General features: G+C 43.9%; 1 protein-coding gene across 1 annotated transcript in view; it reads right to left on the reverse strand.

Moving 5' to 3' along the window:
- Positions 1 to 2,034: 2,034 nt before the first annotated feature.
- The window catches only part of LOC132824782 (transmembrane protein 178B), a 341,382-nt gene continuing 321,437 nt past the window's right edge, over positions 2,035 to 21,979 (reverse strand). Inside the window, exon 4 of the mRNA XM_060839516.1 lies at positions 2,035 to 2,285. Within this exon, the coding sequence (XP_060695499.1) occupies positions 2,035 to 2,285 (251 nt within the window). The remainder of the gene's footprint in view (positions 2,286 to 21,979) is intronic.

Consider the following 21,979-nt stretch of genomic DNA (forward strand, 5'->3'; position numbering starts at 1 on the left):
TCTTCAAATGAGAGCTAGCCCATTGGGCAAGTGAAATCAGGAAGCACTGCACCACAGAAAAGCTGTTTGTGCTGAGCGATTTAGATTCAGAGACTGAGAGTTTGTTCTGGGGAGAGTAATTGTGTCATGGGAAATGGCTCAATAAATTGAATTGAGAGTAGGTCTTATCGAATGACCCATGAACAGCAGGAGAAAATGAATTGGTTGTGCTATACCTTAAGTTGAGTCCATTTACTTTCAAAACATAAATTTTGACAACTGAGTGGTATTGTTGAAAGAAAGAGTTGTGACTGAGATCTTAGACGTCTACATAAACCTTGGGAGTGAAATGCGCAACGTTTTTGATTTCTAACACTAGTAATCGGGTAAATGAGGCAGCTGGTCAGGATTTTCTTCAGGTCCTCATTGGTTTATGAATGTGCCAATTTGTAGGCCATTCTGACCATGAAGCCTACCCCACCATTCAATGAGATCGTCTGAATTTCATATCCCCATCTATCCCAGATTGCTTTTGATTCCCTTACGTAACAAGAATCCATGTTTTTCTAAGTTACACTCATTTTTCACAAACCCTCCATTAAAAAATGTATTTCTTTGGCGCTGTTCTTTACCATCCCTCTTTGTCTTGCTGTGTGAGTACCTTACCTGTGAAGAACTGTTTGAACATTTTCATGCAGGAATGTTAGTATGAAGACTGGAGGCATAGGCTCAGAATAAAGGGATTGAGCAGGTATATGGACAGAGTTGGGGAGGAATTGCATCCCTCAGAAGGTTGTAAATGTTTGCTCTTGTCTTAATGCAAATTGTTCTCATTCCAAGAGAGAAGGTGGAGGAGGGACCAGACTATCCAGACTGGAAGTAATATTGTTTTCACTTGTCTAGAAATATGTTGAACATGCATTCCATGGATATTATCATTGTGTAGAACTTAGGGAACATGAGCATGGAACACAGCATTGAGATAATTAAACAATCGTTATTATTGCTTTATAATGGTTTCTCACTGTTTTATGTGCTTGGCAAAAATTTAATACTGCAGTGCTTTCCAGTTCAGTTATAGTTAGACATTCTGACATCATTCCATAATCCAGGAGATTACAAAATCCCCAGCTGATCTGGATACAAAGCTTGAACACTGCAGAGAGCAGAGTGTAAAAGGTAAAACGAATAGGGATGGAGAAGAGACTCCTACTTCTAAACACGATGCAGAAAGGAATAGGAGAATATGTAAGAGTTAGATTAAACAAAGTGGCAGGAGAGTGGTGTTGCACATAATTACCAGCACAGAGCTGTCATTGTATGTAGGCAAGACGAAATTAAAATTCAGCTCTGTGAGTAAATGAGAACCTTATCCTGCTAAGTCCAACACTGTGGAACTGGACAAGGGACCTGACCTGTTGCACAATGTGAATCAAAACCAATACCTCCAAACAACTGGGAGACATGGAGAAATTTAATGCAGAGAGAAAGCTCAGCGTGAAGAACATTATTGTATGTCACCAAGGCAGACTTCAGCCCCTGTTCAAGTTCAGATTCCAGTACAGTTTATTTCCACAGGGAAGAAAATAAATTACAGTTTCACAAGATACACTGATAATAAAACACACACACACTCACGCATACACACACATACATACATACGCGCACACACACACAAGTCAGTATGAAAATGATCTGTGAAAGTATTCCCGACACACAGAGTTCTGGATTTTAATGGAAGAGAAATCTGTACACTACAGCAGGGTAAGTTTGGGACATATCCACCATGGTGAACCTGACTAATCGAAACTATTCATCAGCACAACAAAGATGTCCAACTTTTGATCATCTCCATTGAATGTAACAGTATAGATACAGCATATACATAAAGTTCTTCTTCATTGAAAGAAATAAGACTAACATATAAGTCATGAATTATACATTGCTCAGGGTTTGCTGTCCAGCTTGTGCCATCAAAGGTCCATCAAGCCAGGCACCGATTGAGCAACACTCTTGGGCTGATCTCCCTCAGTGTTGGGTTGCTCCTTCCAGCTCTTAGCATACTGTGCCATTTTCCGGTCTTGATTTCGGGTAGCTCGTCCTGGGGACGGTTTGGACGGACGGTGCCAACGTGCAGAAGAAACCAGCGATGAGTGTCAACCCGAGACCTCCCCAGGCGCAGAACATGGACCAGCCGTAGCCATGACTGATGTCGTCAGGGAGACCGTACAGGTATCTCGGGTAGCGGGAGAGTTCAAAGTTAATTCCAGCGACGCAGGTACACAGTGAGATGATGCAAAAGGTCCCTGCAGTAAAACAAAGACACACGCAAACAAGAGCATTTGATTAGAACCAGAAAATAAGATGTGGGGTTTGGAAACACAATGCACAATGACTGGTGCTGGTCCATCTACGTCGACGTTACAGTCAAGAAAGCAGACCAACATCTCGACTTCCTCAGGAGGCTAAGAACATTTGGCATGCCCATAATGACTGTCAAAAAGTGCATTGCTGGATAAGCACAGCCGATCACACAGCCTCCGAGAAGCAGGAGAGTCGACATTTTGAGCATAAGCTCTTCTTATTCCTGATGAAGAGCTTATGCTCGAAACATTGTCGCTCCTGCTCCTCAGATGCTGCCTGACTGGCTGGGCTTTTCCAGCGCCACACTTTTTGACTCTGATCTCTAGCATCCACAGTCCTCACTTCCTCCATGTCCACAATTTTTACAGAGGAAAAGCATCCTATCCGGATGCACAGCAGTATGGTTTGGCAACTGTTCTTCTGAAGACTGCAAGAAACTACTGAGAGTCATAAACACAGCCCAGTTGATCACATAAACCAGCCCTCTATCCATTGACTCCATCTATACTGCCCACTGCCTCAGGATAGCAACCAATATAATCAAAGAATCTCCCATCCCAGTTATACTTTCTTCCATCCCTTCCAGAAAATACAAATGTTTGAAAACATGTACCAACAGATTGCAAGCCAGCTTCTTCCCCACTGTTATCAGACTTATGAATAGATCCCTCATATATTAGAGTTGATCTTTCAATGCACCTTCTCTGTATCTGTAACAATATATTTTGCTTTCTGTTTGATTGCCCTGATGTACTTACGCAAGGTATGATTTGTCTGGATAGCATGCAAAACAAAACTTTTCACTGTATCTCGTTACATATGTCAACAATAAATTGAATCAAATCAAATCAATGCAGCAACAGAACATTCCGGAAGTGGGATACTTTAAGATTCAGCACTGACCTGGCGCAGAATTAATTAATTCAGAGATTGCAACCAGAGTGTCATCACTACTCTTTTTAGCCTTTGTGCTTTACCAGTTTCCATTTGACTTCACTCTGCACACTCCTTCCCTCCTCCTGAAATCTCTCCCCTTGAGAAACAGCTGGCAGACTGGTTTGGAGTCTAACACAGCTCACTCGAGACAGCCTTAACTCATGAAGTGAGTTCAATCATGAGAAGACATCACTGGAGAATAAGAAAAAAACTCTTAAGAGTAGAAGTGGAAACGCTTCCTACTATTCCCTTTGGTAGTTTACACATTTAAGCTTGTTCAACAACTAGATACTGACTTTCATTTACTCCTGGAAGAACTTGTAACATCTTCATGTTCATTAACTTCTGCCTCAGCAAGGCAGCACAGGCTTAACATTGACTGGTTTCATTCACTGTCTCCCAGTCAACCAAATCTGCTTCCTTCCTGAGATTTTGAGATTTCTACCTGCGAGGAACTCAGTGTCAACATGTTAGAGGATGTACCTCACACAAAAACGGCAGGCTCCCATTCCTGACAATGTGAGTTTTCCCTTTAAATGACATAAAAGTGTGAAGAACACAAAAACTCTACAGACTTCCTGTTGGCTAGCAATGCTGACATACCACCAGCAATTATAAATTCAGTCGTCTTGTGGAATATAGTATCATCACCAGACCAGTGCCCCTAAGTTATACAGTAGCAGATCTGTCCACACCAGTACTGTCCCCCAGGGTTACACAGAGACAGTCCTGTCTCCACCAGTACTGTACCCCACTGTTAGAGACAGACCTGTCCCCACCCGTACTGTATCCCAGTGTTACACAGAGACAAATCTGTCCACACCAGTATTGTACCCCAGTGTTATACAGCAACAGACCTGTCCCCACCAGTACTGTACCCCACTGTTATACAGAGACAGATCTGTCCCCACCTGTACTGTACCCCAGTATTATACAGTGACAGACCTGCCCCCACCAGTACTGTACCCCAGTGTTATACAGAGACAGACCTGTCCCCACCAGTACTGTCCCCCAGGGTTACACAGAGACAGACCTGTCTCCACCAGTACTGTACCCCACTGTTAGAGACAGACCTGTCCCCACCCGTACTGTATCCCAGTGTTACACAGAGACAAATCTGTCCACACCAGTATTGTACCCCAGTGTTATATAGCAACAGACCTGTCCCCACCAGTACTGTACCCCACTGTTATACAGAGACAGATCTGTCCCCACCTGTACTGTACCCCAGTATTATACAGTGACAGACCTGCCCCCACCAGTACTGTACCCCAGTGTTATACAGAGACAGACCTGTCCCCACCAGTACTGTACCCCAGTGGTATACAGTGACAGACCTGTCCCCACCAGTACTGTCCCCCAGTGTTATACAGAGACAGACCTGCCCCCACCAGTACTGTCCCCCAGTGTTATACAGAGACAGACCTGTCCCCACCAGTACTGTACCCCAGTGTTCACTATGCTGGTGAACACTGCTAGTGCCTCCAAAGCCATGGCTGATGTATAACTGAGTGAGTTTTTCAGTTTTTCAGAAAACTAGATGTAAATTTTGCATTTACATGTGAATTTCACTGAATTCTCAACATCAGCTTACGTTGCCCTCTCTCGACAAGAGATTGTCTCGAGTTACCTGAATATGTTAGAGATTATTCAGCACTCACCATGAGTGGATACTTGAACAGAACAGAACATGAGAATAAGCTGGGTGGAAACACAAACGCATACTGAGTCGTAATGTTGATGATATTGGCTTTTACCTCAGTTTGAAGTGGATTATTTGATGCAGGCTGTTTGGATAGTCTGCCCTATAGTTCAAACGCACTGATTCGCAAGGGAGGTGAGGGATTGTTAAATTATACACTTGAAATAAATTTCTCTCATTACTTGCTGACAGAATAGGTTGGTAAATGGATGGCATTTGAAAGTAATAAAATGTTTAATTGGCGCACACTTAAATAGCTTTCGTTTTAAAATGCCACCAAAGACTTCAAAGTGGCATAGTCAGATTTACAACGTGTAAATTGGCCAGAGGAAGCTCAGCTATTACCAAACAGTTTCTTATTCTGAGTGAATGAGATTCAGAAAGACTTTTGATCAACAAGTAATTGTCCTGCCGTGTGGATTGATGCAGAGTCATGAATTCTTGTTTTCTTAGCCTTTAGGCTTAATAGATGCTTTTAACTTGTGAAAGAAATAGAGTGTTAAAGTAGGGAAGTTTTGCTGCAACTGTACAAGGCATTAGTGAGATCACGCTTGGAGTATTGCATTCATTTTTGGTTCCCTTACTTGAGGAGGGATATAGCTTTACTGGAGGCAGTTCAATAGATTGATTTCAGAAATAAGGGGCTTGTCTTATGAAGAGCGATTGAGCAGTTTAGGCCAATAGTCTCTGGAGTTTAGAGGAATGAAGATCAGATCTCTTTATTGACACATTCAATCTTTCATATGTTGAACTGCACTTGCCACCTATTTGCCCAGTTTCCTACTCCATCACTCTCCGTACTTTGTTTTCCAATTTTTGGAAGTAGTTATGAGAAAACGGCAATGTTGTTGCTCTTATGCCTATTACCTAGAGGTAGCGCAGCCAGTGGGAAGGAATTTCCTGGAAAAGAACCAAGGGATCGGTTAAAGTGTGTTTGCTTTAATGCAAGGAGTATTAGGAATAAAAGTGATGAACTTAGAGCATGGATCAGTACCTGGTGCTACGATGTTGTGGCCATAACAGAGACGTGGGTTTCTCAGGGGCAGGAATGGTTGCTGGATGTTCCAGGGTTTAGAACATTTAAAAAGAATGGGGGGGGCTGGGGGAAAGAGGAGGGGGTGTAGCACTACTAATCAGAGAGGGTATCACAGCTACAGAAGTTACCATTGTCAAGGAGGGTCTGTCTACTCAGTCAGTATGGGTGGAAATTAGGAACAGTAAGGGAGCAGTCACCTCATTAGGGGTTTACTACAGGTCCCCCAATAGCAGCAGGGAGATTGAAGAAAGCATAGGTCGACAGATTTTGGAGAAGGGTTGTTGTAATGGGTGACTTTAACTTTTCCAATATTGATTGGAACCTCCTTCGAGCAGATGGTTTGGAAGGAGCTGTTTTTGTAAGGTGTGTTCAGAAGGGTTTCCTAATTCAGTACGTTGACACGCCGACGAGGGGAGAGGCCATTTTGGATTTGGTACTCGGCAATGAGCCGGGGCAGGTATCAGATCTTGTGGTGGGAGAGCATTTTGGGAATAGTGATCACAACTGCCTGACATTCTACATAACTATGGAGAAGGAGAGAAGCAGGCACAATGGGAGGACATTTAATTGGGGAAAAGGAAACTATGATACTATCAGACATGCGTTGGGAAGCATGGACTTGGAGCAATTGTTCCATGGAAAGGGCACTATGGACATGTGGAGACTGTTTAAGGAACAGTTGTTGCGAGCGATGCACAAATGTGTTCCCCTGAGACAGGCAAGAAGGGGTAAGATAAAGGAACCCTGGATGACGAGAGTGGAGGAGCTTCTCGTTAAAAGAAAGAAGGCAGCTTATGTAAGGTGGAGAAAGCAAGGGTCTTGCTCAGCTCTAGAGGATTACAGGCAGGCAAGGAAGAAACTCAGAACTGGTCTGAGGGGAGCCAGGAGGGGGCACGAAAAAGGCTTGGCAGGAAGGATTAGGAAGAATCTAAAGGCATTTTACACGTATGTGAGGAATAAGAGAATGATCAAAGAGAGAGTAGGGCCGATCAGGAATAGCATAGGGAACTTGTGTATAGAGTCTGAGAAGGTAGGGGAAGCCCTAAATGAGTTTTTTCCTTCTGTCTTTACTAAAGAAAAGGACCTTGTAGTGAATGAAACCATTGAGGAGCAGGTAAGCATACTGGAATGGATAGAGATTGAGGAAGTTGATGTGTTGAAAATTTTGACAAACATTAAAATTGACAAGTTGCCTGGGCCAGACCAGATTTGTCCTCATCTGTTTTGGGAAGCGAGGAATGTGATTGCTTTACCGCTTGCGAAGATCTTTGCATCCTCGGTCTCCACCGGAGTCGTACCTGAGGACTGGAGGGAGGCAAATGTAATTCCTCTCTTCAAGAAAGGAAATAGGGAAATCCCCGGCAATTACAAACCAGTAAGTCTCATGTCTGTCGTCTGCAAGGTGTTAGAAAGGATTCTGAGGGATAGGATTTATGATCATCTGGAAGAGCATGGCTTGATTAAAGGCAGTCAGCACGGCTTTGTGAGGGGCAGGTCATACCTCACAAACCTTATCGAGTTCTTTGAGGATGTGACTAGACAAGTTGATGAGGGTCGAGCAGTGGATGTTGTGTATATGGACTTCGGTAAGGCATTTGATAAGGCTCCCCATGGTAGGCTCGTTCAGAAGGTCAGGAGGAATGGGATACAGGGGAACTTACTTGTCTGGATACAGAATTGGCTAGCCGACAGAAGACAGTGAGTGGTAGTGGAAGGAAAATATTCTGCTTGGAAGTCAGTAGTGACTGGTGTTCCACAGGGCTCTGTTCTTGGGCCTCTACTCTTTGTAATTTTTATTAATGACTTGGATGCAGAAATTAAAGGATGGGTCAGCAAGTTTGCAGACGACAGAAAGGTTGGAGGTGTCATTGACAGTATAGAGGACTGTTGTAGGCTGCAGTGTGACATTGGCAGGATATAGAAATGAGTTGAGAGATGGCAGATGGAATTCAACCTGGATAAATGCGAGGTGATGCATTTGGGAAGGTCAAACTTGAAAGCTGAGTACAGGATTAAAGACAGGATTCTTGGCAGTGTGGAGGAACAGAGGGATCTTGGTGTGCAGGTACATAGATCCCTCAAAATTGCCGCCCAGGTGGACAGGGTTGTTAAGAAAGCATATGGTGTTTTGGCTTTCCTTAACAGGGGGATTGAGTTTAAGAGCCGTGAGATCTTGTTGCAGCTCTATAAAACTTTGGTTAGACCGCACTTGGAATACTGTGTTCAGTTCTGGTTGCCCTATTATAGGAAAGATGTGGATGCTTTGGAGAGGGTTCAGAGAGGTTTACCAGGATGCTGCCTGGAATGGAGGGCTTATCTTATGAAGAAAGGTTGACTGAGCTTGGACTTTTTTCATTGGAAAAAAGAAGGAAGAGAGGGGACCTAATTGAGGTATACAAGATAATGAGAGGCATCGATAGCCAGAGACTATTTCCCAGGGCAGATATTGTTAACACGAGGGGTCATAGTTTTAAGCTGTTTGTAGGAAAGTATAGAGGGGATGTCAGCGGCGGGTTCTTTACACAGAGAGTTGTGAGAGCATGGAATGCGTGGCCAGCAGCAGTTGTGGAAGCGAGGTCATTTTGGATATTTAAGAGACTGCTGGACACGCATATGGTCACAGAAATTTGAGAGTTCGTACATTAGGTTTACCTCACATGAGGATCAATTGTCAGCACAACATCGTGGGCTGAAGGGCCTGTTCTGTGCTGTACAGTTCTACGTTCTATGTTCTATGTTCTATTTCAAACTAACGAAAGAGCCAGATCAAACCAAATTAAGGTTTGACAGCCTTTAAGGGATATTGTAATAGGATAATGACATTTCAAAACAAACTTCTTAACTTTAAATTATAATGTAATTTTTGAGTGGTGATGATGTGTACCAGCCCCTGCGGTGCCCACCAATCGTGAAAGGTCTGAAACTTTCCGTTGACACTGCAGGCTCCTTCTCCAAAAACACTCAGACCTGGATATAGCCACACAAGAGGGACAGGTATGTGGGTCCAATGTCCGTCTCCACTGCTTCAGCCTTATATTTTCCACTTATTTGTCAGACTCTCCCATCATTGAGGATGGGGATATTTGTGGAACCACTTCCTCCAGTGAGTTTTTAACTGTCCACCACCATTTATGACTGCATGTGTTATGACTATAGAACTTCGATCCGATCCATTTATTGTGGGATCGCTTAGCTCTGTCTATCACTTGCTGTTTATGCTGTTTGGTATGCAAGTACTCCTGTTTGGTAGCTTCACCAGGTTGGCACCTCATCTTCAGGTATGTCTTGCGCTGCTCCTGGCATGCCCTCTGCACTCTCTATTGAACCTGGGTTGATCCCCAGCTCAATGGTAACGGTTGAATGGGAGATATGCTGGGCCATGAGGTGCTGAAATACAAGCCTGCTGCTGTTGTTGGTCACAGCAACTCCATGGATGCCCAGTTTTGAGTTGCTAGATCTGTTCAAAGTCTTTCCCATTTAGCACGGTGATAGTGCCACACAACATGATGGATGTTATTCTCGATGTGAAGGTAGGACTTCACCTCCACAAGGACTGTACAGTGGTTGATCTTTCTGATGCTGTCATGGACAGATCTATCTGCAGTCAGCATATTAGAAGGATAAGTTCAAGTATGTTTTTTCCTCTTGTTAGTTCCCTCACCACCTGCCACAGACCCAGACTAGCAGCTAGACTAACTCGAACAGTAGTGCTGCTGCCTAGCCACTGTAGTCCACTCTGGTGGACATTAAAATCCGCACCCCCCCCCCCACCAGAGTACACTTTGAGCCCTAGCCAACCTCAGCACTTCCTCAAAGCATTGATCACCATGGAGATCATCAGGTGGGACATTGTCTGTAAGGTATGATTCTGGGATTATGACTATGTCAGATTGTTGCTTGCCTAGTCTGTGAGACAGCTCTCCTAATGTTGACACTAGGCCCCCAGATGTTACTAAGGAGGATTTTGCAGGGTGACAGTGTTGTTTCTGCAAATGTCTTTTCAGGTGCCTGGGTCGATGCCAAGAGATGCATTTGGTTTCATTTCTTTGTTGAGCTTTTGTAGTGATATTTACAATTGAGTGGCTTGCTAAGCCTTTCAGAGGGTAGTTGAGGGTCAACACATTTCTGTGGATCTGGAGTCACATTTCGGTGAGGATGGCAGCCTTCCTTCCCTGAAGGACATTTACAACCAGATGGTTTTTCCTGACAATCAAAATTGGTTTATGCTCATCATTAGGCTCTTAATTAGATGTTTTATTGGATTCAAATACCACCATCTGCTGTGGTGGGATTTGAACCCAGATCCCTAGAACATTAGCTGAGTTTCTGGACTAAATAGTCTAGCAAAAATACTACTGGGCCATCACCTCTCTCTTATATCTATGCTCAGCTTTTAGGTAAAACGTTAGAGGGGCCCTAAGCACAAACTACCATGTGCACTCACTATCTATTCCCAAAACTTGTAGATCTGAATTCTCAAATCACGTCTCACATGTGGCACATTCATAGCATCCTCTGGATATATTCAGAGACTTGCTGCGTAGCTACATCCTTGCAAGGTGCCATTTTGTAGGAACATAAATCTCCAATCAAAGGAACATTCTGGAAGTATTGTCAGTGGAAAGAGATCCAGTTATTTCACTGTCCATGTTAAATCTGTACACCAGGAAAACTTTGGAGTCACCCTTCTCCTCTTGATGGTGCTTCCTGTTGTAGGGTACAGCCCCAAAGATTGTGCCAGCCTTTCAGTATCATTCCTCAAATTTCCACTCATCATGGGGTGGCCTCATTGTTGATTTCTGCAGGCACTGTAGCTTTGGAAAGGATCCACACAGGATGCTGAAACCTATCCCCACACATCTCCATAATCTTCAGGAGAGGTTGTTGTTGTCTCTCAAGGGATATGGACAGTGGGCAGGAAATTTGCATTGAGGTAGAAGGTCAGCCACAGTCTTATGAATGGCACAGTAGACTTAATGTGCTGAATGGTCGCCTTCTGGTCCAATCTCTTTTCATCTGGTGTTTACTCAGTGCGGAACTCAGGTTGCCGATTCTAAAAGGTTCCATTGTATGGCTTCAATTCACCTGTCCCACACTTGCTTGCCATCAGTGACCTGATACATATATCTAATATTCTCAGTAATGGTGGCAATAAGACCCATAATCCTCTGCACTCCAGAAATTGCTTTATCCACTGCATGATTTAAGAAGTACATATTGTCCAGGCTGCTTTGCACCTTAGGTTCTGTCCAGAACAAAAAAGTGCTTGCAGGAATGTAAGGGAAGTTACTGTTTAATTGCAGGAGACATTTTTCAGAGCAGATAGTGTAGGTAAAACAATGAAACTATGCTTCAACTCTAATTGCACAGGTTGTCTAACTCTACCTCAGATTCATTCAACATCATCCTGAACAAAACAGTCTGCTTTATTGTCACCCTGTCCACCACATTCAATGTTCACTCCCTCCATCACCTCACACAACGGCAGCAGCGTGTACTACGTAGCAATGTAAACAGCATTTTCTCAACCCATAGCTACTACCATCTAGAAGGACAAGGGCAGCAGATACAAGGTATCACAAGTTCCCCTCCAAGCCACTCACCACCCAGACTTGAAAATATATTGCTGTTCCTTCACTGTTGCTGAGTCAAAATCCTGGAATTCCCTCTCTAATGGCATTATGAATCAACTTACAGCACATAGGCTGCAGCGATTCAAGGATGCAGCTCACCATCATGTTAACTTTTTAAATGAATCAACACTAAATGCTGCGTTCTAGCAATATGCACAGCTTAAGAATGAACAAATTGAGAAAAAAATATGAATATTCACTCTGTAATTTAACTGGCACACATGTCTTTGCCAAAGTCTACGCTTTAGCTTTTATGAAGCAGAAGGTGACTGAAGTCCCAGGGGCATGTGGGTTGGACAGTAGGTCTTCAGTCCTCTGCTGCCAGTTACATTTCTAAAAGTTGGACATGTGTTGAATTCAGCAGTGAACAGTGGTTTGGTGGCTCAGTGGTTAGCATTGCTGCCTCACAGCACCAGAGACCTAGGTTCGATTCCAGCCTCGGGGAATTGTCTGCATGGAATTTGCACATTCTCCCCATGTTTGTGTGGGCTTGCTCTGGTTTCCTCCCATAATCCAAAGATGTGCAGGTTAGGGTGGATTGGCCATGCTAAATTGCCCATAGTGTTCAGGGATGTGTAGGTTAGGTACATTAGTTAGGGGAATGGGTCTTGGTGGGTTACTCTCCAGAGAGTTGGTGTGGACTTGTTGGGCCAAATGGCCTGTTTTCACGCTGTCAGGTTTCTATCCCTGCTGGGTGATATTTGGCAATCCCCACACTGCTTTCTCCTCACATAAACCCATGTCAGATGCAAAATGAAAGTCAACTCTTCCCCCGCTCCCCATTTAATTGGTTAATGGGTTTTGCTGTAAACTTCCACTCCCAACAATGTGCCATCTAACACAGAAATGTCACTATGGCAACTCTACTATAACCCTATGGACCAACTTTAGGAGAAAATATTTCAGCTAAGTGTTGTGTCTGTTAATTGAACAACATCTCCCAACGTTCAGCCACCAAGGAAGGAAAGGACTCCCACAGCTCAATAAACAGTTTCACTCTGCTGTTTGCATGGTAGACCAAAACTCATAGAAAAAAAGATGACTTGCACATGCATACACCTTGAAAACATGAGGCTTGAGATAACACAGGCCCCACAAGTGTGTTACTCATTATTGCAGACTGCTCACGGGTTCAATAACCCCATCCATTCCCCAGCTATAGTCTTATACATTCAGCTATCCTGGGATCCTCATCTTCACTGCCCTCACATGTTGGGTGGCTGCAACTACAAGAGGCATTTCAGAGTTTTAGCATCATCTCTCAGAGTGCACCTATACCCTAGCACGTGCTTTACTTTGCTATTACATTGGTTGGGCTTACTGACAATCCAAAGCTTCTTCATATTGCTTGCCTTGATCCACTCAGGCAGCTTGCATCCCACTGACTGTGAGGATATTTACCGTTTCTTATTGTTCGAAAAAAGTTTGAGTTGTTCTCGACAAGTCTGGGTGTTTCTGATATTAATGAGATGCATGCAAAAGAAAATGAGCGTCTTTAAAATACAAGCCTGCTTTTATACTTTAGGCATTGTGTTTTAAAATTGGACAGTACAGAATACAGGTTTCACATACGCCCAGGACCCACACAGAGTAAAGTCTCCCAACTTTTTGAAGCAAAAGTAAAACTCCCTGTACTCTTTTAAACCGAATGTAAAGCTATCTCTCCACTGTCCCCAACTGACACTCCCAGAACAGGGACAGCATGGAGTTAGATACCAAGCAAAGCTTCCTCTACGCAGTCCCCATTAAACAGTTCCAAGACAAGGACCACAAGAGTTTGGTACAGAATACAGTTCCGTCTACACTTTTAAACTGGAAGTAAAGTTCCCTCTACACCATCCCATCAAGCATTTCCAGGATAGGTACAGCATCGCGTTAGATACAAATGTTCCACTTCTCCTTTAAAATGAAAGTACTGCTTCCTCTACTCTTTTAAAAAGTAAATGTCTCTTGACTCTTTTAAACTGAAAGTAAAGTTCCCTCGACACTGGCAGGTGGAGGTGATGGCCCAATTGTATTATAGCTGGACTGCTAATCTAGAGGTGGCCATGCTAGTCTGAAAATGTCTGATCTTGAGAAGTTAAGCAGACTTAGACCTGGTTAGTAATTGGATGGGAGACTGCCTGAGAATACCAGGTGCTTCCAGCCTTTACGTTAGCTCAGTAGTTAACACTGCTGCCTCACAGCGCCAGGGACGTGGGTTTGACTCCCCCCTTGAGCAAGTGTCTGTGTGGAGTTTGCACATTCTCCCTGTGTCTATATGGATTTGCTCTGGTTTTCTCCCACAATCCAAACATGTGCAGTTTAGGTGAATTGGCCATGCTAAATTGCCTATCGTGTTCAGGGGTGTGTAGGTTAGGTGCATTAGTTGGTCTGGGTGTGTTACTCTTTGGAGTGTTGGTGTGGACTTGTTGGGCCGAAGGGCCTGTTTCCACACTGTAGGGATTCTATAAGACTTACTTTATGTTCTGGGCACCCCTGTTCAAATCCTACCACAGTAGATGGTAAAATATGTATTCAATAAAAATCTGGAATTAAGAGTCTGACGATGCCTGAATCCATTGCCAACTGTTGGAAAAACCCACTTGGTTCACTAATGTCCTTTAGAGAAGGAAACTGCCATCCTTACTTGGTCTGGCCTACCTGTAACTCCAGACCCACAGCAATGTGGTTGACTCTTAACTGCCCTCTGGACAATTAGGAATGGGCAATAAATGCTGGTCTAGCCAGCAATGCCCAGGCCCCATGAGTGAATAAAATAAAGCACAGGATGAGATACAGAATAAATCTCAATCTACTCTTTTAAAGTGAAAGCTCTTTTAACAATGTCCCCATCAAACAGTCAGAGCATTCAGGCAGATACAGAGGAAAGCTTCCCCTCCACTACACTTTTCAAATGCTCAGGCCATGTTCAGTATGGGGTTAGAAATTTCATTAAATAACCACCCACAATGTCCCCATCAGACATTCCCAGGACAGATACAGCACAAGATTAGGCATAGATTAAAATTTTCTCTATTCTTTTAATCTGGAAGTGAAGTTCTCTCATCATTCCTAAACTGACAGTAACACTACCTCTACATTATCCTCATCAAACAGTGATGTTTAGGACAGGGGCAGCATGGGGTTAGATACAGAGTAAACCTCTCCCTACACTGTCCCCACCAAACAATCTCGGGGCCCTTTCATAGAAAGGATGTTGTTAAACTTGAAAAGGTTCAGAGAAGATTTACAAGGATGTTGCTGGAGTTGGATGATTTGACCGAGAGGGAGAGGCTGAATAGATTGGGGTTAGTTTCCCTGGAGCATCGGAAACTGAGGGGTGACTTTATAGAGGGTTATAAAACAATGAAAGTCATATATAGGATAAACAGCCACTGTCTTATTCCAAAGATAGGGGAGCCCAAAACTAGACTGCACAGGTTTAAAGTGAGAAGGGAAAGATTTAAAAAGGACCTGAGGGCTAACTTTTTCACACAGTGGGTGGTAAATGTATGGAATGAGCTGCCAGAGGAAGTGATGAAAGCTGGTAGAATTACAACATTTAAAAAAACATTTGGATGGTATATGAATAGGATGGGTGTCGAAGAATATGAATCAAATGCTGGCAAATGGGCTGAGGTCAGATTGAAATGTCTGGTCAGTGCAAATGAGTTGGACCGAAGGGTCTTTTTCCGTGTTGTATGACTCTAAGACAGAATAAGGCTACTTCTACTCTTTTCAACTAAAAACAAACAGAAAGCTCTTTCAACACTGTACCCTTCAAACATTTCCAGGATAGGGACAGAATGGGCTAGATACAGAATAAAGCCCACTCTATGATGTCCACATCAAACACTCCCAGGACAGGGACAGCACAGGGTTACATGTAGAATGTAACTGTTTCTATGCTGTGCTATTAAATAATCCAAGGGAACATACAGCAGGTCAGTATTTGACAAGTACAAGTTAAATGAAAGGTTATACAGTTAGAAATATACAATGAGGGGGAGGAATATTGGATTCATGTAAAAGTACTGATGAAGTTGGATAAAGAAAGCGATCTGTCTCCCAGTATATTAAACCATCCAGGCACTGAGCCAAGTCTGAACGTGTCAAGAAAATGCACAGGATGTGAAGTTACAGAGAATGAGAAATGGAAGGAGAGGTAAATTGTTATTGTGTGGAGCACTGGTCAGGCCCAAATGGAAGGATTGAGCGGAACAGACAAGATTGAATCAAAGAGCTTTCAGAATAACCAGAATAACAGGAATACAGAGCCATGGCATACAGCTACCTGGGACAGGGGATACACAAAGAAACCAGGTTAGGCACAAGAAACATTCCCTTCGTAATGCTCACTTTTTTATTCACTTGTGGGATATTCACATCGCTGACTGGGCCAGCATTTACTGCCCCTCCCTAGTTTCCCTTGAGAAGGTGGTGGTCAGTTGCCTTCTTGAATCACCACAGTCCACCTGCTGTGGGTTGACCCATGATGCCCTTAGGGAGGGAATTCCAGGAGTTTGACCCGGCAACAGCGAAGGAATGGTGATCTATTTCCAAGTTAGGATGGCAAGTGGCTTGGAGGGGAACTTGCAGCAGATGGTGTTCCCACATATCTACTGCCTTTGTTCTTCCAGATTGAAGTAGTTGTGAATTTGGAAGGTGCTGTCTAAGGATCTTTGGTGAATTTCTGCAGTCTTGTCGGTAGTACACACTGCTGCTATTGAGTGTCTGTGATGGAGGGAGTCGATGCTTGTGAATGCTATGTCAATAAAATGGGCTGCTTTGACTTGGATGGGATTGAGCTTCTTGAGCATTGTTGGAACTGCACCCACCTAGAAAAGCAAGGAGCATTCCATCACAATCCTGAGCTGTGCTGTCTAGGTGGTGGACAGGCTTTGGGGAATCTGGGGGCCACAGTATTCCTAGCCTCTGACCTGCTCTTGTAGCTGTTGTATTTCAATAATGACTTCAGTTGCATTTCTAGTAAACAATAACCCCAAGTATGTTGATAGTGGGGGATTCAGTGATGGTAACACCATTGAATCTCAAGGGGCAATGGTTTGATTGTCTCTTATTGGAAATGCCTGGCATTTGTGTTACTTGCTACTTATTAGGACAAAGTGAATATTGTTCAGACCTTGCTGTGTTTGAACATGGACTGCGCATCAATTTTGAAGGGGCCATGCAGTGAAAGGAGACAGCTGTAACCAACAAACGCAGAGGATTTGCTTCACTTGGATGGATCCATCTGGACTACTAATTTACCAAATTGGACATTATTATAATCTTCAATGATTTATTTTTAATCTTTGCAGTTCCAGAGAGTTCTGATTTTCTCTCTCTCTCTCTCTCTTTGCTCTTCACCATTCCATGTGTGCGGCCAGACATTTCTCAACTGCTCCAGCTGAAGGTGAAGGCAGGAGGAGGTGGGTAGGAGTGATTCTGATCTGTGTTATATGTCACCGCTTCATGCCTTAGAAAGAAAGGTCTGTATTGAACCAGCATCTGCATCACTCAGAAAGTGCAGTGGGCATACCCAGGGGGTTCATGTTCAGCAGCATCCCATTGACAGCAATGGGATGAAAATCCAGGAAAGCTGATTTGGGTTACCTTTGGTCAAGATAGTGAATACCTGTCACTTCAAACACTGTCACCTGTGGGCTCACTACAGCCCCCTCAGCCTCTCACTACCCTGGCTTGGAAATATATCGTCGTTCTTTTAATGTCACTGGATCAAAGTGCTGGAATACTTTCCTGCTGGAGAGTGGAGCCGACAGCAGGTGGATTGCAGTGGTTCAAGAAGGTTGCTCAAAGGCAACTAGGGACAGGCAATAAATACTGACCCAGCCAGTGACACCCTCATCCCATAAGTGAATAAATCGAAATTGTGATGGGACTTTTTTTGACTATCTGTAGGTAAGCAGATTTGCTTTAACATGATGAATGAAGGAAATCCAGTTAGAATTAAAGAATTACATAGCACTGAAGAGGCTATTCTTGCCATTATGATTATGTTGTGCTGCATAACGATATAAGGGTTAATGCGAAGGAGGACATTAACCTTCCCATATGACAATGTTGTACGGAATCATGCTTTGGACCTTGAGGAGGACCTAACTTCAAAGTGTTCCTAGCAGCTTCTGTAATGGTATCTGTCAGGACAATGTAACTTGGACCTAGCTGCTATCATGCAGCATGGTGGCTCAGTGGTTAGTACTGCTGCCTCACAGCACCAGAGACCCGGGTTCAATTCCCACCTCAGACAACTGTCTGTGTGGAGTTTGCACATTCTCCCCGTGTCTTAGTGGGTTTCCTCCGGGTGCTCCGGTTTCTTCCCACAGTCCAAAAAATGTGCAGGTTCGGTGAATTGGCCATGCTAAATTGCCCATAGTGTTAGGTGAAGGGGTGAATGGGTCTGGGTGGGTTGGTCTTTGGCGGGTCGGTGTGGACTTGTTGGGCCAAAGGGCCTGTTTCCACAACGTAAGTAATCTAATCTAAAATGCACCTTGTTTCAGACTTCTCATTACACCACTAGATGGTGCTCTCTTCCACAACTGGCCATACTAGGAAAGAGGACAGTGGCAGCAAGTCTACCAGATACCTCAATACAACACGATCAGCTCGATACAACATGGTGAGCTCAATACAACATGGTGAGCTCAATACAACATGGTGAGCTCAATACAACACGATCAGCTCGATACAACATGGTGAGCTCAATACAACATGGTGAGCTCGATACAACATGGTGAGCTCGATACAACATGGTGAGCTCGATACAACATGGTGAGCTCGATACAACATGGTGAGCTCAATACAACATGGTGAGCTCAATACAACATGGTGAGCTCAATACAACACAATCAGCTCGATACAACATGGTGAGCTCAATACAACATGGTGAGCTCAATACAACATGGTGAGCTGACGACTGATGATGCAGATCTTACGATATGGTAGCAGCAGTATTGACTCCATTTAGCCTCAACAACAAACACTTGCAGATGTGGAGATCCCAAGATTCTTTAACCACAGTTTGAATAAGATTCCACAGGCAAATAGTCAGCAACTGAAAAAGCTGAACATTTGAGAATACAAGAGCATCTCATGGCAAGAATCAACAAGGCTGTGTCGGCTGGGGAGCAGCATTCCAGGTCTATAGTAGTCAGTGCGACCTCCATGTAGCACAAGAGACTCTGAGGAAGTTACAGATTGAATCGAGTGCAGATGATCTGCAGGAGCAGTCCTCAGTCAGGGATAAGCTGGAGTCAAAGTAATGTTGGAATCCTTGGTGGCTGAAGGAGAAGGGAAAACAGAGAGACCTAGGTACATAATTCTTCAAAATTTGTGTCACATATAGATAGAGTGGCCAAGAAGACGCTTAGCATACTGCGAGTGAGTGAGTGAGTGACATGGGGGCTGAGTGAGTGAGTGAGTGACATAGGGGCTGAGTGAGTGAGTGACATGGAGTCTGAGTGAGTGACATGGAGGCTGAGTGAGTGAGTGACATGGGGCTGACGGAGTGACATTGGGGATGAGTGAGTGACATGGGGGCTGAGTGAGTGAGTGAGTGCCACAAGGGCTGACGGAGTGAGTGAGTGAGTGACATGGAGCTTTCGGAGTGACATTGGGGATGAGTGAGTGACATTGAGGCAGATATGTACTCATCTTTCTCCTCTTTTTGTGTGTCTAGCTCTCCTTACTTGTGAAGCCGAAACAGATTTTTATTCATCCATTTTCTGCCTGGCCCCTTTAAGGGTAATTCTTGTTAATCTTTCAATTTATTGCCTTGGAATTTTTTCTCTTCCTGAACTTCACATTTACCTTAGTGGAATTCTTCACCTTTCTGAAACTTCCTCACCAGGAATACACTGGGCCAATAAGAGAAACTATTCCCACTGGTTAAGGCTTCTAGATCTAGGGGGCAATAGAACATAGATGATAACACTGTAAAGGCCCTTTGGCCCATGATGTTGTGCTGAGGGTTAATCCTAATGTAAAATAAAATAACTTAACCTACGCACCCCTCAACACACTGCTATCCATGTGCAGTCACTTAAATGCCCCTAATGACTCTGCTTCCACCGCCTGACAATTAGGGTTAGACCATTCAGGAGAGATGTTCACAAACACAGTTGATGCTGGATCCATTGTTAATTTTAAGTCTGAGATAGATGTTCATTTTTAAGAAATCAGTATTAAGGGATATGGACCAAAGGCATATGGAGTAGCCATGATCAACCATGATGTCATTGAATTATGGGCTAGATTTGAGAGGTTGAATGGCCTACTTCTGTTCCTCTGTTTAGGGAGTGAGGGATGAACAGAAATATGCTCCACCCCAAACATGAGAACCCCTTTAAAATGCTTCCTATACAAGTGTTATTCAGTCACTGCACCGAGACTTCAGTGTGGGCTTTAATCCTGGAGTGGAGGTATTGTCTGGCTCAGTGCATTTCCTTACATACAGTGCACGCTCATGAATTGTGTTCCAAAGCATTAACTACTTTCTGTCTTAAATAGTCACCATAATCCCATTTGAGAGAATATTGGTGCTGGTTTAACCTGAGGATCACCAAGCCTAAGGTAGAGCGGAGAGGGTGCAAGTATAATGGTAACCTCAGCTGATGTTGGAATTGAAGCCATGCTGTCAGTGTCACTGCAATACAAACCAGTCATCCAGCTGACTGAGCAAACTGAACCCCTATTTTGCCTTGCTATTATTTCCCATCTCAATCAATCGTTCTCTGAGAGCACTGGTGACACTCTAATCAACCTCACAAAGATTCCCAACAGTGAGGGAACAGCCCATTTGGCCCAACAAATCCAGACTGACCCTTTGAAGAACATCCCACCCAGACTCACCCCATTCCCCTATCCCTGCAACCCTGCATTTCCCCTGACTAATCCACCGAACCTACACATCTCTGGATACTATAGGCAATTTAGCATGGCCAATCTACCTAACCTGCACATCTTTTGGACTGTGGGAGGAAACCGGAGCACTGGAGGAAATCCACGCAGACATGGGGAGAATGTGCAAACTCCACTCAGGTAATCATCTAAGGCTGGAACTGAGCAGGGGTCCCTGGTGCTGTGAGGCAGCAAAGTTAACCTCTGAGCCACTGTGCCGCTCTGATTAATGTAGAATAACATAGGCCAGCTCAGCTTGAGGAGGAGTAGGTGACTTGATTGAAACATAGAAGATCACTGAGGGATCTTGATAGGGCAGATAAAGAGATTTCCTCCAATGGGGAAATGGTGGTGTTTCACGGCCTGAGGGAGCCTTTCAGCATACTGTGGTCTCAGAGCAATCTCCCAGCCTCAAGGTAAAGCCCAGCATGGACTGGAGGCTGGCAGCCAGTGAGGGCTGGATTGGAAGGACTGTTGTTCTGAATTTGTTATTTCTCCATTTTCTAATTTATTCCCATGAACTGTAATGCTGAACTTTTTATTTATTTTTTTTCTTCTTTTTTCCCTAAGAACTTGTACTGAAGATCTGTACTGAGATACCTTTGTACCTAAGGTGGGGATTGTCAGTGATGATTTGTAAACTTTTCACTGTGCTCATTTGAGTACGCGTGACAACGAAGCTAATTCAATTCCATTCAACTGGGTGGCGGGGGGGGGGGGGGGGGGGGGGGGGGGGGGGGGAGCGTCCATATCAAAATAAGATCTTGTCCATTTAAGACAGAGACAAGGGGAATTTCTTTTTCTCTCTGATGATGCTGAGTCTTCCTCAAGAAGCTGAGTCCTTGGATAGTTTTAGGGCAGATAGCAAGGGGGAATAAAAATGATCAGGGAAGGAATGTGGAGTAATCAGACCTGCATTGTCTGGCAGACAAGGCGTGTAGCCTAGTCCTGTTCCTGATTTGTGTGTGTTTACAAAGGACTGTGTTAGACTTAGTCTTATAAAGGTGTCACTGTAATAGACTGTGGTGTTATAGAAAACAGGAACATATACTCATGTGATGTGAGAGTCTGGGAGGAAGCAACATGGGAAAGAGCTAGTGTCAAGATGAATTCTCATAACTGTAAATATGTTAGAATAAAGTTAGAGTCTTTTATAGCTCGCCACTTTTGAGAGTTATTGCAGCTACTCCAACCCAACAGCACAATAATTTAATCAATACCCAGTAACTCGGGCTTGTTGGTTGCAAAGGGACAGTGATAGCAGCAACAAGAACGATTGATAGGGAACTCAAACCAGGATGGCAGCTTGTGCTGTGAGACGCTGCAATTGCCAGGTTTTCTCCACCATTGGCCAGTGATCCACCCACTTTCTCCAGCCATTGGCCAGTGATCCACCCACTTTCTCCGGCCGTTGGCCAGTGATCCACC

This window comes from Hemiscyllium ocellatum, chromosome 19, assembly GCF_020745735.1.
Source record: "Hemiscyllium ocellatum isolate sHemOce1 chromosome 19, sHemOce1.pat.X.cur, whole genome shotgun sequence".
In the NCBI taxonomy this organism is placed as follows: Eukaryota; Metazoa; Chordata; class Chondrichthyes; order Orectolobiformes; family Hemiscylliidae; genus Hemiscyllium; species Hemiscyllium ocellatum.